The sequence below is a fragment of the Haplochromis burtoni genome, unplaced genomic scaffold, assembly GCF_018398535.1.
Source record: "Haplochromis burtoni strain Fernald_Lab_line unplaced genomic scaffold, NCSU_Asbu1 Contig_8, whole genome shotgun sequence".
NCBI classification, from domain to species: domain Eukaryota; kingdom Metazoa; phylum Chordata; class Actinopteri; order Cichliformes; family Cichlidae; genus Haplochromis; species Haplochromis burtoni.
In genome coordinates this window covers 2,999,387-3,015,097 of record NW_024582369.1, presented here as the reverse complement: position 1 = coordinate 3,015,097, position 15,711 = coordinate 2,999,387, and the positions used below count along the sequence as shown (strand labels likewise).

At 39.0% G+C, this 15,711-nt stretch overlaps 2 protein-coding genes across 3 annotated transcripts; one reads left to right on the top strand and one right to left on the bottom strand.

The window, feature by feature from the left end:
• The first annotated feature begins 5,783 nt into the window (after nucleotides 1-5,783).
• On the top strand, nucleotides 5,784-11,331 carry nme6 (NME/NM23 nucleoside diphosphate kinase 6). The gene is made up of 6 exons (XM_005914406.3): nucleotides 5,784-6,073; nucleotides 6,307-6,409; nucleotides 7,895-7,997; nucleotides 8,224-8,263; nucleotides 8,913-9,073; nucleotides 10,137-11,331. Exons 2-6 carry the CDS (start codon nucleotides 6,317-6,319, stop codon nucleotides 10,286-10,288), a joined length of 549 nt encoding a protein of 182 aa, XP_005914468.1. The 5' UTR covers nucleotides 5,784-6,073; nucleotides 6,307-6,316; the 3' UTR covers nucleotides 10,289-11,331.
• On the bottom strand, nucleotides 10,494-15,491 carry baalcb (BAALC binder of MAP3K1 and KLF4 b). 2 transcript variants are annotated; one of them, XM_014338081.2, is made up of 5 exons: nucleotides 15,201-15,491; nucleotides 14,561-14,736; nucleotides 14,104-14,317; nucleotides 12,667-12,866; nucleotides 10,494-11,275 (listed from the first exon to the last, which is right to left on the bottom strand). In XM_014338081.2, the coding sequence occupies exons 3-5, from the start codon at nucleotides 14,282-14,284 to the stop codon at nucleotides 11,111-11,113; spliced, it is 546 nt and encodes a 181-aa protein (XP_014193567.1). In that variant the 5' UTR covers nucleotides 14,285-14,317; nucleotides 14,561-14,736; nucleotides 15,201-15,491; the 3' UTR covers nucleotides 10,494-11,110. The 2 variants fall into 2 exon arrangements, with proteins under 2 accessions (XP_014193567.1, XP_005914469.1); XM_005914407.3 differs by having other exon boundaries at nucleotides 15,224-15,491.
• Nucleotides 15,492-15,711: the final 220 nt, after the last annotated feature.

The window sequence follows — 15,711 nt, the reverse complement described above, 5'->3', positions numbered from 1 at the left end:
TTAATAAATAACTTAATAACTTAACAACAAATAACTTAGAAGTAAGACTAAAACTGGGATTTGAGATTGTAAAATTGGCATCATGGCAACAGATAATAGCTTAAAGTGTCTAAAAAATTCACACACATTTTTTAATGTATTCTAAAGGCACACTAAAAAAATTAGGAGCTGGCCTAGTTGAAAAAGCAATAGTGAGCTGCTTAATCCTGACAATGGTAAGACGGTACTGTGCTGCTGACTCATTACGTGGTCTGATATTAATGGCGCTCTCTGTCCTTCCCTGGGCACAGCAGTTGCCAGCATCGAGGTTGACACAGCTGCCAAAGGAAGCCCGGTCCGTGTGGCGAAGCAATGGAGCAGAAAGGTCAAAGGTCAGCAGCATTTATGCTGAAAGAGAGAACAGGTGATGGAGAGGTGAAAGAAACTCGCCCACATGATTCAAGGAGAGGACAGAAGGATTTAAACGGATGCTCTGAGGATGTGAGATTTAGGAGTGAGGAAATGCAGCAGTTGGTGACGTCAGCGTCTTTATTGTTTGGTGTTTGGTTAGAAAACAGCAAAGAGTTTTCATTTCATTTCACCAACACAGAGAAAAAAGCTTGTTATTAATGTGGCACCCTAAGTAATTCAATTCAAGTCAGTTTTATTTATATGGCACCAAATTACCACAACAGTTGCCTCGAGGTGCTTGGGACTAGGCTTCAGTCTGATACTGAAGCCATCCAAAGGTGCCAAAACAGGAAACACATCCCACACTTTTCTCACCAGCCTGACAGCTAGGACATGAAAGGGTTCTGGGTGTTACACTGGAGCCTGTGTCACCCTAGAAGGGCCTACTGCAGCAGTCAGAGGTGACACATGAGGTCTGATTTTGGACGATAGCAGGGGACAAATTAAGTACAATTTTATTAAACGATCATATTCACTGTGCTATTGTACCAAAGCATGGTAGGATGTTTTGTGAGCTCAATTACATAATGGCAATGACAGGCTGAAATGACTTCGCAGGCAAGCATATCTAACTGCTAATATTAAAAATCATAGCATCTATTAGTATTAGAAATTACTAAAATGACTTGTTGGAATGTTTCTGTAATGGTTAATCCACGAGTATGTGCCAGCTCTTTAATCAAAGAATGTTTTGAGTGCTAAAATGTAACTATTGTTGTTATCCATGAATTTTCAAATTGACTATTTGACAAAATGTTTTTAGTTTTAGATTAAGATGCCAAATTATATTTATTTATTTTCATTTCTGAACAGAAAAAGCAGTTTTAGGGGTTTCTGAAAACCTGATTTCAGGTTTTAATTCTGCCTAATAAATAAAAATATGATTTTTTAAACAAGTTTTTGGTCTAATAATTTTGTTAAACACTGTCTTTCAAATAATAACTGGATCACTTTGTGAATGTTTCTTGTCATAGAAACCAATACCTGAAGGCGATGTGACACCATACACCCTCCTGTGTATCGATATACAGTATGTGTGTATATAAATACTAGTAAATCAGATGGAATTTTTACTAAATGCCTCACTGTAGAGGATAATAAAGGGTAATTATAAGGGAAGATATTAAACTGTTATTTGTTCAGGCTCATTATTTCCTCGTAAAATTTCTTAAACTGAAACATTTAGTTTGGATAAGGTTTAACAACTATGTTGTGTATGTAATAAATATTTAGTTTATTTTAATATTTATTTAAAACAACATATGCATTATTGTTGATAAAACAACCAAGTCTTTCACAGAAACAGAAATCATCAAGTGCATGAAACCATTAAAAAAAGGGACTTGATATAAAAATGATACAGCCTAAAAATTAAAAGAATAACAGGATAGTAATTAAAACCAGCAAGAGGGCAGCAAAAATATAACACATTTAGTTTAAAACCAATAAAATAAGCATACATTCAATAAATCAATCAATAATTGACACTCGTTTTAAACAGTGTAACTACGTGAAGATGCTGTGCACATTTCCATCACAGTTGGTCATGACAAAAGCTCAGTTTTTTCTCACATTAAGGATTCCTTTTCCACGTGATACTTTGCAGTGGCTACTGGCAAAAGAATGAGCAGCCTATGGACACCCAAGCACCCGTGGGGGTCGTGAGTAAGTCAGTTGTCAGTTGACTCCCACCAAAAGGGAACGACAACTGCAGGAGAGCCAGAAGCAAGGGAAGGAAGAGAAGCAAGAGAAGCAACAGCAGCAGTGGCACGGAGATGAAACAGAGATGAGTTTTATGGTGGTCAAAGAGTGCAGGATCAGCTGAATCAGCCGACCAGCTGAGAACACTTGAAGCGAGAGTCAGCAGTGAGCATCGATGATGTCTGTTCTGTCCAAGTGTTGCGCTCTACCATCTGAAAACTGCTTTTCAGGCAGTTTGGTGTACTTCTCAGTGACTGCTCCTCAATACATCATCTGCAGAGATGCTGAGCGGACACAGGCAGAATTGGAAGGAGCCCTTTGTGGAAAAAAAAAATCCTTTAACATTAACATTTAACAAGTTATTTCATATTAAGGCAATAACAATTTCAAGATTAAAACAAACACTATTTTTTAACACTTCTGAGCAGTTTAGGTATATAAATGGTCGCAACAAATTATTTTTATCATTCCAAATTGCAATTATGATAGTGTGGCTTAAAAAGAAATACAAGAACGACTGATGTTTTAAAAAAAGTTTAACATTAAAAAACTATTTTTCCTGGAAAAGACGCTGGTGTTGTGTAAATTTAATGCTGCTTATATTACACGGATAGTATCAAACTCGCAGTATCTCCATAACCAGACAGTTCAGCCATATAAACTCATTTTGGGGATGTAAGGTCCTAAAAGTATTTCAGGTTATCCTGTTGACTGCTGGAACAAGATAATAAAATTCTTGCTGGTGTTAAATGCGCACTCATTAGTACAAGTTCAAAGGGCGACTAGGGTACTTTTGCATGTAAAACTGAGCTACCCTTACATGTATTGACTTCTTCCACTTATAATACTTGCTAATATGGTGCTGATTGCCAATGTGATTATTACATTTTGCTGATTAAAAACGTACAGGATATCTGTGTAAGCATGGCTGAACAGCCACATTTGATCCTGTCATGTTAATTTTTGATTTGATATCATGACGCCTTAGACCAGGGATGCCACACTCATTTTACATTGAGGGTTACTTTGATATTAAGTGGGCCAGAGGAGTGAAACTGCACTTTCTGTCAGTGTAAAGACATTTAGCGACATATTTAATCCCAGATATATCTTGATATGAGTGTTACGGCCCTAGCAGGGCCTCTCTCTCTCCTGAGGGTGCCTGTGTGGGCGTGTCCCACTACCTCCTGCCTGAGGTGCTACCTTTCCCTCCTGTACAGCTGACTCCCATCAGCAATTAAGGGTATTTAAGCCCAGAGCAGGGTGAGCTCTGGGCCAGAGTGCCATTTTGTGTGGGTCCAGCTAGTGAGCTGTGTATTGTGGTGTTTCCAGCTAGTGAGCTGTGTATTGTGGTGTTTCCAGCTAGTGAGCTGTGTATTGTGGTGTTTCCAGCTAGTGAGCTGTGTATTGTGGTTTCCAGCTAGTGAGCTGCGCTTTCCTTTTGACTTTTTGCCTTACTGACCGACGCCTGAGTTTTGTTTGTTTCTTTTATGGTGATAACGGCTTGTCCGTCTCTTTTAGTTGAATTACTTCAATAAAACTGTTTTATTTAACTGTTTTGCCGCCCTGACTCCTTTTTCTGACCCGGTCTCTTTTGTTGCTTCCCCCTCCCCGCCTAGACCCCTCAGGGGAACGTAACAATGAGATGAAGTGTAATTTCAACAGCACATCTCAGTCTCTATACATGATCAATTTTCTTGTAGCTCACTGCTCAGACTGTCCTATATTTATAAAACATTAAGTTTTTTGTTGATTGATGAAATTTCTATAGTCCACAATGAAAAACATAAATTCGTCTGTCATTTTATTGTTTATCTTTTACATATCTACTTAAGTGTAGTATGAAAGCTTCCAGGGGAGAGCTTTATCAGCAGGAAAAGCTGTAAAACCTATTAAAATATAGTTAAAAGTACAAAAGTTATATTTTCCCAAGTCATCCAGTGGGCCCAACTGGAATCTTCGCTGAGCAGATTTTGACCCTCACACCTTATGTTTGACACCCTACCTTAGACAAAATCATAAGTGTAAAAAACACAAAATCACCTGTATTTTGTGTCACTCAGCAACTGTATTTCATTTGCAATTTATTTACAGCAAAGCAAGTGATCATAAAACAGCACAACACCCTCACACAACTTTCATATCCAAGTTTCTTTTCTCTCACGTCTACCTGACGATTGAGTTGAATGCCTTTATTGTCAGTGGAGGATGTGTATGGATATGTGTGGGTTGTAAAGCCATACAAAATACAAAAACTACAGGTTACATAGAATTTAGGTCTTCAGTCTGTACTCTTAAAATATATCCAATTTAACTCTGCACCTCTTCTTATCCTCTTCAGCCCTCTCATGGGAGGTAACAGCTGTCCTGTCACCCCAAGTCACATGACATGGGCAGGTGGGAGAAACCTATGTGGGACATCTAACTACCCTCCTCCCCCCATTCTGTCTCTCTGAATGTCAGACACACACACACACACACACACACACACACACACACACACACAATCTCTACTCTTCAAGGGTGTGGCCATTTTGCATTGCTGGAATGTGCGCTGTGTTTGTAATTCATACTGTATGTCTGATCTGCCCCAGTGTTGAAGTACCAGAGACAAAAATCTGTCTCGTTCCAGTCCCTGCTTGTAGCTGGTGTGCTGCTGAACTTGACGTCTCGGTTTTATGTTCAAACATTCTTGCTCACTTTGATGTGCAGGGAAATTTCTCTATATCGATCGTTTATATCACATACTTGGAACTGCTGGTCCTTTGCTTTACAAGACAACCCAGGTGCAATATTCATTTAGTGTATATGTACAAAGAATTTCCTTCCAATAATCTAGGAAACAAATTAAACATTAATAACGAGAAGGGCACACTCACTGGACACTTGATCTGGTATATTTTGCTAGTATTGGTTTGCACCCACTCCCCTACTCCTCGCCTTCAGAACTGTCTAAATTTTCCAGGACACAGATTCAACAAAGTGCTGAAAACATTCCTCAAAAATTTGTGGTCCATATTGACATGACAGCATCAAACAGTTGCTCTAGATTTGTCTGCTCCACATTCATGATGCAAATCTCCAATTCTCCCACATCTTAGTGGAATTAGATCTGGTGACTGCGTCGTTTGAGTACAGTGAACTCACTGTTGAGATAATTTGATCTTTGTGACATGGAGTGTTATCTGTACATTAACAATACTTAGGCATGCTGTGACTTTTTTGCAATGCTTAGTTGGTACTAAAGTTTTCCAAGAAAATATCTCCCACATCATTATACTGTTTACACTGAACAGTTTATATAAAGAATTATGGATCCATGCTTTTGTGTAATTTACATCAAATTCTGACACTGCCTTCTGACCAGATGACATTTTTCCATTTTCCTAGCGTTCCAATACGGGAACAATAGGAAAGTATTTGTCTCATTCCACTGCCAAATGCAATAATAAGTGCAGTATTTATATATGGAATCTCAGTATGCCAGTACCTACGTGTAGTTACGTTCCTATTCTACATACACATTTTGTGGAAATCAAGAAAAATAATTCCAAAAAGCTTCTATTAGAACTAAAATTTATAAGACATGAAATCTATGTTTTTACTTCTTCTCGCGGGGGAACAAACTCTGCTGGCACTGTTTCTGGGGACCCTTTTTACGAACGGACAGACCAAACAACGACTCGTTCAGCTAATTTTCACATTTTTAGCATTGTTTTTGGTGTAATTGGACAAGCAAGGATGCAGACTATATTCACACGCTACAGTTGTAGATAACCGCTAACTCCACAAAAATTACGCGTTTTTATTTGCAACAGTATTTGCACAGCGTTTTTATTTAACAGTATGCCGGCGGCCGTTGCTCTGCTCCCCGTTACAAACTGATTGTTTTTTCTTTTTTTGGACAGAAGTCACAACAGAGGTTAGTGTCAGTCACGAACTTAGCACTGATGGGTTGGAAACTGTCACGCAGAAAATCTTCGTATTTTTATTAACTTTATATGATTTATATTAATGGTAAATTAACGATAAAAAAATCGAAAAAGAAGTCGCATCTTCGTTGCTTGTGGTGTTTGTTTTGTATTAATTTAACTAAAAATGTAAGTACTTTTAGGCGAGTTGGATCTTATAATTGAGGGCATATTTTCTGTTCAGTCTTTAGATAATGTTGCTGACAAGTGCTCGCCTGTCCAAAGTGCTGCAGCTCACCCTGGCGGTCATCAAACCAGATGCTGTGGCTCATCCTTTGATGCTAGAGGTAAGTTGCCCTCATGTTTAAGTTACAGAGTTTAAGACCTAAGATTACACAGTTGAAGTTGTAGTCTGAAAGCTACAGACTACCACAGATTCAACAAGGTGCTGCAAACATTCTTCTGAGATTTTGGTTGATATTGACATAATGGCATCACACAGTTGCTGCAGATTTGTTGGCTGTACATTCATGATGAGACTCTCTTGTTCCCACACATCCCAAAGGTTCTCTATTGGATTGAGCTCTGGTGACTGATCTGTGGAGGCCATTTGAGTGCCGTTATCTCATTGTCTATGTTCAAGAAACCAGTTTGAGATATTTTGAGCTTTCTGACAGTTGTAATACTCAGACAGGTTGTGGCATTTAAGTGTTGTTCAACTGGTACTAAAAGTGTTCCAAGAAAATCTCCATCATTACACAACCACCATCAACCTAAACTATTTATACAAGGCAGGATGTATCCCTGCTTTAATGTTGTTTACACAAAATTCTGACTCTACCATCCAAATGTTACAGTAGAAATGGAGACTCATCAGAACCTGATAACATTTTCCACTCTTCTGTTGTCCAGTTAAGGTGAGCCTGTGTGAATTGTAGAATCAGTTTCCTGTTCTGTGCTGACAGGACTGGCACCCAGTGTTTTCTTTTTGCTCATGTAGCCCATTTGCTTCAAGGTTCAACATGTTGTGAAATTCTCTTGTGCAGACCTTGGTTGTAATGGGCGATTGTTTGAGTCACCGTTGCCTTCCTATTAGCTCAAAGCAGTCTGGCCATCCTCCTCTGACCTCAGGCCCCAACAAGTAGATCATCGATTTCTGAAATACATCTATTCTGATGGTCTGTTTGAAGTTCAGCAGGTTGTTTTCATCATGCCTACATGTCTATTAACTTGCTGCCATATGATTGGCTGATTTGATGAATGAGCAGTTGAACAGCTGTACCTAATAAAATGACCAGTGAATGTTATTTTCATTTTTCAAGATTTCAAACATTTGTTGCTCTTTCTCAGGGCATAACAGTTTGCATGGTGTGATTTAAATACTGTGTTCCTTATTTGTTTAATCTATAAAGATTAGTTTTTGGAATTAATGAAGCATAAATGAACATATCTTTCCGTTTAATTGCTTTTTTTTTAACCCACTGTCAAATAAAACAGCAATTAATTAATTGATGTTTTCTGTTCTGATATCAATTTTATCGAGTGGTAAAGAAGCATTTGCTCACCTCACAGACCTGGACGCTTCAAAATCATAGCAGCTGTGTCTATCATAAAATATTCCATCAGTGATAGGTTTAATTTCACTTGTTAATGTGCATTACTTTATTGTCATCTCAAGTTAAAGCACAAGAGGATGACCTTTTGAATCAGAGCTGTCAATTTTTAACTTTTTCTCTGCAAAAAAATCTACACACAGGAAAAAGCATCTAAAGTTGATCCAGTCATGTTTTGATGCAACTTGGAGGACAAACATCGTGATTTCTGTCTTTCAGGCTCTTCACCAGAGAATTCTAGACAACAACTTTGGGATTGTTAGATGCAAAGATCTGGTCTGGAGACGACAGGACTCTGAGAGGTTTTATGCTGAACATTCAGGTTTGGAAACAATTCATTTGTGTTTAAGCTTTACTTAAAAGTACTGCTGTAGTATATGATGTACCCAAATAAATGAGTCAGCAGCCTATTTTAGCAGGGTGCACTGTATGTATGACAGTTAAAAGAAATAAATGTCTTGTCAAATGAAGGATAGCTGATTTCTCCTTTTTGTTATTGAAGGTCTTTATTCTTTCTTTCTTTCTTATTTCTGTTTTACAAATCTCAGGGAGATTCTTCTATCAAAGACTTGTTGAATTCATGTCAAGGTAAGCCTCCATGCTTATATCATGGACAGATTTCGTTGACTCCATGTGATTGAGTTACAATTTTATGTGTTTGGATGATTGTTGTTGGGTGTTGTATTTTAAATGGAATAATGGATGGAGAGCCATCAGCACCTCTGCTGATAGCACTCCAATTTCATGCTCAGTAAGGCACCAGTAAACGATTTTCCCAAAACAGGACAACAGGAGTTTCAGTTATCTGTGTTTAGAACACAATTCCCTGGTGCAGTAGCCTAAATATCGCTATGCAGACCACTCACAATAGGTCCTCCTGCTGCGAGCCTCCATTGGATTGTTAAAGGCGTTTGTAATTACTTTGTCTTTTTTTTTTGTCTGCTCACAGCAGTGAAGCAGTAGTTGCTACAGCAACCCTTCTCTGACTGCTGCTATTGATATCGCAAACATAGGAAGCATCTTCAAGTGTGTCAGCCAGTCAAGCTTGATGCCGCACCAGCTGGCAATGTTTAGCTAAAACGGATTTATTTATGGCTGAACGGTCTTCCCAGGAGGTCCTGGGGGCGAATAGATTAGATTTGTATGAAGAGTGTTTTTTTTTTTTTGGTCTGGTATCTAGAAAACATCAGCAGTGTTCAAAGTCAGATTCATGACTGCTGTGGAAATTTGTCCTCAGTGGGCCAATGCGAGCGTACATTTTAGCCAGGGAGGATGCCATAAGCCACTGGAGAGAACTGATGGGGCCGACCAAAGTGTTCAGAGCCAGATTCAACTCGCCTGCTTCCATCAGGGGCCAGTTTGGACTCACAGACACAAGGAACACAACTCATGGCTCAGGTAAAAAAGCTCCCAAGCTTCATAATGCTAAAAAAAATGATAACAAAATGATATGCGTAATGTTAATAATCTATTATTGTGAATATATTATCTTAAACATATGCAAGAGGTAATAGTGGGGCGATCGTGGTGGTTCGTCTTGTAACCGGAAGGTTGCCGGTTCGAGCCCCGGCTCGGACAGTCTCGGTCGTTGTGTCCTTGGGCAAGACACTTCACCTACCTCCTACTGGTGATGGCCAGAGGGGCAATGGCGCGATATGGCAGCCTCGCTTCTGTCAGTCTGCCCCAGGGCAGCTGTGGCTACAACTGTAGCTGCCTCCACCCGGTGTGTGAATGAATAGTGGAATTGTAAAGCGCTTTGAGGGCCCCAAAAAGCGCTATATAAATGCAATCCATTATTATTATAACTATATATAACTTTACACATGACTCAATTTCACATCTTTTAATGCCCATCAGTTTCTATAATGGTGTTTGGTGTCATTGGGCAGAAAACAGAATAGGCATAGTCTGTGCAAAACACTCCTCTTTTCTTTTTGTTTCACTAGAAAATTGGGAAATGGGTACAATGATTTATTGAAACGTGCAAACATGCATGAAAATAAAAGGCAAAAACAGCTTTCTGTAGTTTCAGGAATAGTTCTCCAGGCTTTTTGAAGGACATGAAAAAACAAACAAAACATTCTTCAGAAGATGGTCAGGTTGAAGGACTGGACTGAAAATGAGGGAACAGCAGAAATCATGGAGAGCTATTTCTATTATAAGATTTACTATAAGTCTGGCTTATTTGGGAAAAAACTATAAAGAATTGAAGGCTCAAGACTTTTGCACAGTATTGTACATTTATATTTTGAACATGTAACAAGTAGTATTGCTGCATGAAAATGTAAGAAATGTTTAAGATTTGTGTTTATTTTCATAGCAGATCTTGGAATCCATCTTAATATTTTATAGTAACGTGTCTTTCTGGTTGCACATAAATGACATTTTTAGACCAATTAGAAAGAAGCCTGTAATTACTATGCAAATTTTTGATTTTCCATTCTGTTATTGTTTTCTGTAGATTCTCTTGAGTCGGCTCAAAGAGAGATTACTTTCTTCTTCCCAGACTTCTGTGCAGACGAGTGGATGAAAAAGGAGGAGCCATTGTTTAGATCAGGGCAGATCCGTTATGACCATCAAAACCAGATTCACACACTTTCATTGTCAAGCTGACACCAGATCAGCTCAACGCTGTCAACATCATCAGTATAAAGACTATTACTGTTTATCTATTGCTCACATATATACAGAGGTACCTCAGCTGAAGGCCACATGATTACCTGATTGTCTTTGAGCATGCCAAATGAGTTCATTTTAAAAGGACAGTACATTTCGGTGTGTTATTTATTATCATTAGAAAACACAAATAACGACAGAATTTTAAAAAGTAACCTCGATATCTTACAAAACACGATGCTGTTCGTGAGCGCTTTTTCTTTTTTATTATCACAAACCTCCGTCCAGGCTTCACTGTAAATAGTGCAATCGTCACAGTCAGTTTCCTGAGCCTTTTGCTTTGTAGGACAGCAGCGACTACAAATGGTGCATCAATGCCAAGTAACAAAACTATGAAACATTTATATCATATTAAATAATATTGCAGTAATAGTTTTACACCTATGTTAATGTTCAACCACATCTTAAAATGTGAAAATACTCTGGATTAAACTATTTTCGAGTTCAGTGCTAAGCAATGATTTCTTTACACTGATGTGGAAACAAGCTGTCAGCTGTAATATACTACAATTGCTTTTAATATGACATTCGCTGTAACATACCACGTTTTGTTTTGCCTGTTACCCCATGCTTGTTTGATCAAATGTCTCTTGTAAAAGTCCCCAACATGTCAGTAAAACATACATCGTAAAGTATTAAATGCACTAGAAATCTGATTTTTGTGCTTTCGACACCTGTCAGACCACAAAACCTGTTCGATTTCTTTCACAGTCATAATTATTTTCATTTTTTTTGGCTTCTTCCAATGTCCCCCTGCACTCAGGTGTTTTGTGTCGCCACCTGTTTGATAGCTTCCACTGGTTTCATGACCTCATATGTCGTGAGGGACTTCTTCACCTTCCCGTTCTTGTCCACCTGGTGGATGCTCTGGGTGACTGTAATGGTCACCTGCTTGGTCGACATCCGATTGTCCTGCCATTTTGTCTGTTAATGGAGAATAAATGGACAATAAAAAATAATAAAAAACACTGAAATACTGACAGTGTGGTAAATATTCTTCCTGGGGTCCTACACACTCAAGCCAACATCAACAACATGTCAGTGTAAAACAAGCCAATTCTGCTTATACAGACAGCACTGAATTTCGCAGAACATAAAACTAGTTTATAAAAGGACACCAAAAGAAGCGATAGTCAACATCTACATTACTTCATTGCATCCAAGTGACTTCTTCAGTCTCAGCTGACTGCAGGTTACCCCAACCTTATAAACAGTACATTTGCACAGTAACTGAAAGCAGCCCACTGAATGAACAATAGTTTGACAGGTCAATTCCTTGATCATTAATATGCAAATTGTCATGACCATTGATAAACAACCATTGATCAAAGACCATTGGTCAATGGCCATAAGTACCATTCACAGAGAGTTGGGGAATGGCTGCCATCACAGCATTGTAAGATGGTGAAAGATGTACCCTTTGGCCCCCTCCTCGATTCATAGATGGTCTTTCCCTTTTCACGTTATGTCTCTGTCTTCATGTCTTAACAAATATTTTAATTCATCTTTAGTACTCTGTTGCATAATATAAACTGGTAAGGAGTTCTAGCCTATCATAGTTCTGTAAATTGTTTTCTGTGTGCACTTTTTAAAATTTCTTTTGATGAAGCACTCAACCAGATTACACTTCAGTAATCAAACTGCGACAGAACAAATTGATTTAAAACATGTTTTATAGCCTCTGATGTCATTAATGTTTAAACCACACCACTGACAGACCTCTACCTATATTACTTATTAAATTATAATATCAGTATGTTTCGACCATGTTAATTTACAATCCACTGTTCTACCTAATCAGTTTCTCTCCTGGTCTGCAACTGTTCCATGGGAATATTATTATTACCTAAGCTTAAGTATTTGTTTTGTTTTTGGTTGATACCTGCATTACCATACACTTTGGTTTGCTAACATTAAACATCAGTTTATTATCTTTCATCCAATTTTCTACTGCCTTCAAATATCTAACATATCAATTGAGATATTAAAATTTTTAAAAAAGAATCGTTAATAAAATCCAAAACTAACAGTGGTCCCAAACAGGTACCTTGAGGCACTCCACACATCACATTTCTTGTCTTTGACATACTATTAAAATAAATGGTCTGCCTGTGATTTGTCAGATAGCTTTCTAACAAATTTCAATGACATGCTTGCAAAATCTTAGAAGTGATTGTATGAATGTGTTTAGCTCCAAATGTGAAACGAAATGTTTGATGCGCCACACCTTAGATGTAGGTCAGTATTGCAGGGAAAAAAAGGTGCTGTGACCTGTCTCGAGCACATTTAAACACATTACAGAAGGAAAGGCTTACAATCTCTTCAGTGTGCAAAACACTTCTGCGCTGCACTGTGGTTCCAGAAGAAGGCATCGTCGTGTCCTGCCGCGGAGAGCCCAGTGCTGTTGGTGTGCTGCTGGGCTTCACATCGTTCAGGCTGGCTTCAGACATGGCCGAGCAGACCTTTAGGTAGGCCTGAGCCGGTGGCGGGAGGCCGTCTTCAAAGAAATCTGGAACTGTAAAGATGTAGAGGTTCAGCTATGTCTGCTTATGTGTTTGTAGCTTTTATACATTTCTATGAATTTTCGTTTTTTTTCTCTTGAAGTTAATCAATTTCAGCTTGATAAGATAACCGCTATGCCACAATTAGCTTCTGTTAGAAGTCATCGGTAAATGAAACGGTAGCGATTACATATTGACAACTTAGTTGTCTTACACTGAACCAACTTGATGGTACTGTGGAGGCGTGAGCTGTGATCAGTTATTCGCAGGTAGTCGATGTTTGCATTTTACAGATGTGTGTACGCCTCATCTCCTCATTAATGTGTGACCATGTGTCTAATGATGACAGATGACATATGGTGCAGGTTGGACAAAACCAAAACACGAAATGAGGACATTTTAATGAATATTTTCTCTAGACATACTGAACCACAACTTATTATGATTATTGTCATAAAAATCTGTTTGGTTCCCAGCTGCTGATTAATTTAGCCAATTTTGGGTCTGTTTTATCTCTCCACATTGAAGCTCAAGTCAATTTGCCTTCACAATTACATCAAGGCTCCTCTCCCTGCATTCACTCATGCCTGTATCTGTTGCCATGAGAGCTGAGCCCTGTTTGAGCACAGTGGCTTTTGAAGCAGCCTATCATCCCCATTTACTGACTCATCTCCCTTTGGCTTCAAAGAAAAGAAGAGGATCCATCTAAGAGATTTATCTGTTTCTGATGTCCTGACCTGTATGTAGAGGCACATACAACTAACTGCACACTAGAAGAACAAAGGTCTCTAAAGTGGATACTTCCTCTGTCACTCATGTTTCTGTTTTCTTTCTTCTGCATAATGGATTCTTGTTGAAATCAGGCATGCCATCAGCACAGCCCTTGACATGAAGAGATGGTCCACTCCGCTTTGATAGAAAGAGTGTAAAGAATGGGCAAGTCATTGCTAGTATGTTCAAATTATTTACAGCAGTGAGATTTTAAAGGATGTACCTTACTCATGTAAAACGGCAGTAGAACAATAACATTAGAAACTATGGATTGATGCAAAAACAAACAGATTTAAAATCATCTGTTACAGATATATTAAATTCTGATGGGGAAGCCTCCCACCCCCCTTTATATTTCTTCATACAGTAATCAAGGATATTTCTTTTCAGCAGGTTAAATTAATGCCTGCTCCGGTTAAGAGATTAATTCAGTATTCATTCACCCATCTGCTCAGCCATACAGTAATTCATTCTTCTTACCAGGGCTGATTGTTTTCTCAGAAGTGAAGCCAGCCTCTGAGTTCTCAGAGGGGATGCTCTGGATGGATGACAAGGGGATATCTGTGTCTGTGCTCGTCAGCCATGTCGACTCCGTCTCTTTTGTCCAGCTCTCCAGGTAGCGAGGCTCCAAAGCGTCAGTTCTGCTGCCCCCACAGCCCATGACTCTTCACTTCCCAGCTCAAAAAGATTCACACTGGAAGTGATTTGAATCACAGGAAACTGTGATGTTAAGTGTGTGTCTACTAATCCAGTTCTTTACATGAGATGCACTGCAAAACAATTTAAATGACTTAAAAATGATGAGATAATTACTCAGTGTGCCTGCTGTGCACTGTTTGTGAACAACCAGACCTCTGCAACACAGGAGTCATCCAAATACACTTATTTATGCACGTTATTCTCTCATATGAGAGATATGACACAAACACATACTTACAGCACAGCACACAGCTGTGGGAGAAGCTGAGGGCCCTCATACAGTTAGTATGCATCAACTTCTATCCTTCAGAGAGCAGATTATGTGGTCCCACCCTCTGTTAACTCAGCTATGTTTAGGTTTGTTTAAGCAGCATCTTCTGATTATTAAGTAGACCAGGGAGACCGTGTTCAAATCTACAGGAGAGAGATGAGAGAAGTTATTGAAATGTGTGTTTTTCTATCTGTCTACGTATTGCAAAATCAAGTCTTCCTCAAATTGCATGTAAATAAATTCTCGGTTTCACTGATTGTCAGACACTGAATTAGCCGTTCGCAGTCAGGCCTTCGGGCTCTTTATACCGTCCTGTTTAACTTATTTAGCCCCCCCCTCAGATCATGTAGGTGGAGAGCGCTGCTGTAAAGCCATAAAGTCGCATATAGGCTGTTATATAAGCGAAGAAAAACACATAAATCATAGTATATGGATCTGTCAGCTGGCGATACATAGGCAGCTTTCGCGTCACTGTCATCGTCACAGGCCATAGGAAAAAATATCAACACTGCCGTGAAATACATAAACAGAAAGACGAGATGTAAATATGTATGACGGAAACGCGAATGGCGCTGTAATGCAGATGAATCAAACACCGGACACTAACACAGATGATCTCTGAAGGCTTACGGATGCTGGAAAGTCGGGTTTTTGTCTTGCCTCGGTGCTTTTCCAGTGTGTCGTCTGCCAGTCAAACCAGTAACACACTGTTAATAATAATAATAATTATACTAGCGACACGAGCACAGCCGGTAGCACGCTGCGCGTCCGCACGCTGCTGCACCACCAGCCTCTTCATTCATCCTCCTGTAAACAAACTGAACGGCGGATCTGTGGCGGAGCGGTGTATGTTAGAGCGTCCATCCTCTTGTCCTGAGGATGAGGGGGTGTACTTGAATTCAAGCAGAAAAAAAATCAAAGTATTACCTCAGCTGTTGCCAGGTAAACTTCAAAATAAAATAACGGTCCTCTGCGAGCGTTGATTGACTTTTGTTTGATAACCGCGAACTGAGTTGCACTTTATTTATTTCATTTCATATTTTATGACAGTATCTGATTCCAAATTTCTTGTCTATGCGGCCTTTAAAAAACGTGTTTACAGTCCTGACATAAAAACT

Coding starts and splice junctions, on each gene's coding strand:
- baalcb (XM_014338081.2), bottom strand. CDS start 14,284: ATGGGCTGTGGGGGCAGCAGAACTGACGCTTTGGAGCCTCGCTACCTG. Junction 12,867..14,103: donor TGAGAAAACAATCAGCCCTG/GTAAGAAGAATG, acceptor ACATCTTTACAG/TTCCAGATTTCTTTGAAGAC. Junction 11,276..12,666: donor TTTTGCACACTGAAGAGATT/GTAAGCCTTTCC, acceptor CTCCATTAACAG/ACAAAATGGCAGGACAATCG.
- nme6 (XM_005914406.3), top strand. CDS start 6,317: ATGTTGCTGACAAGTGCTCGCCTGTCCAAAGTGCTGCAGCTCACCCTG. Junction 6,410..7,894: donor CTCATCCTTTGATGCTAGAG/GTAAGTTGCCCT, acceptor TCTGTCTTTCAG/GCTCTTCACCAGAGAATTCT. Junction 9,074..10,136: donor GAACACAACTCATGGCTCAG/GTAAAAAAGCTC, acceptor TGTTTTCTGTAG/ATTCTCTTGAGTCGGCTCAA.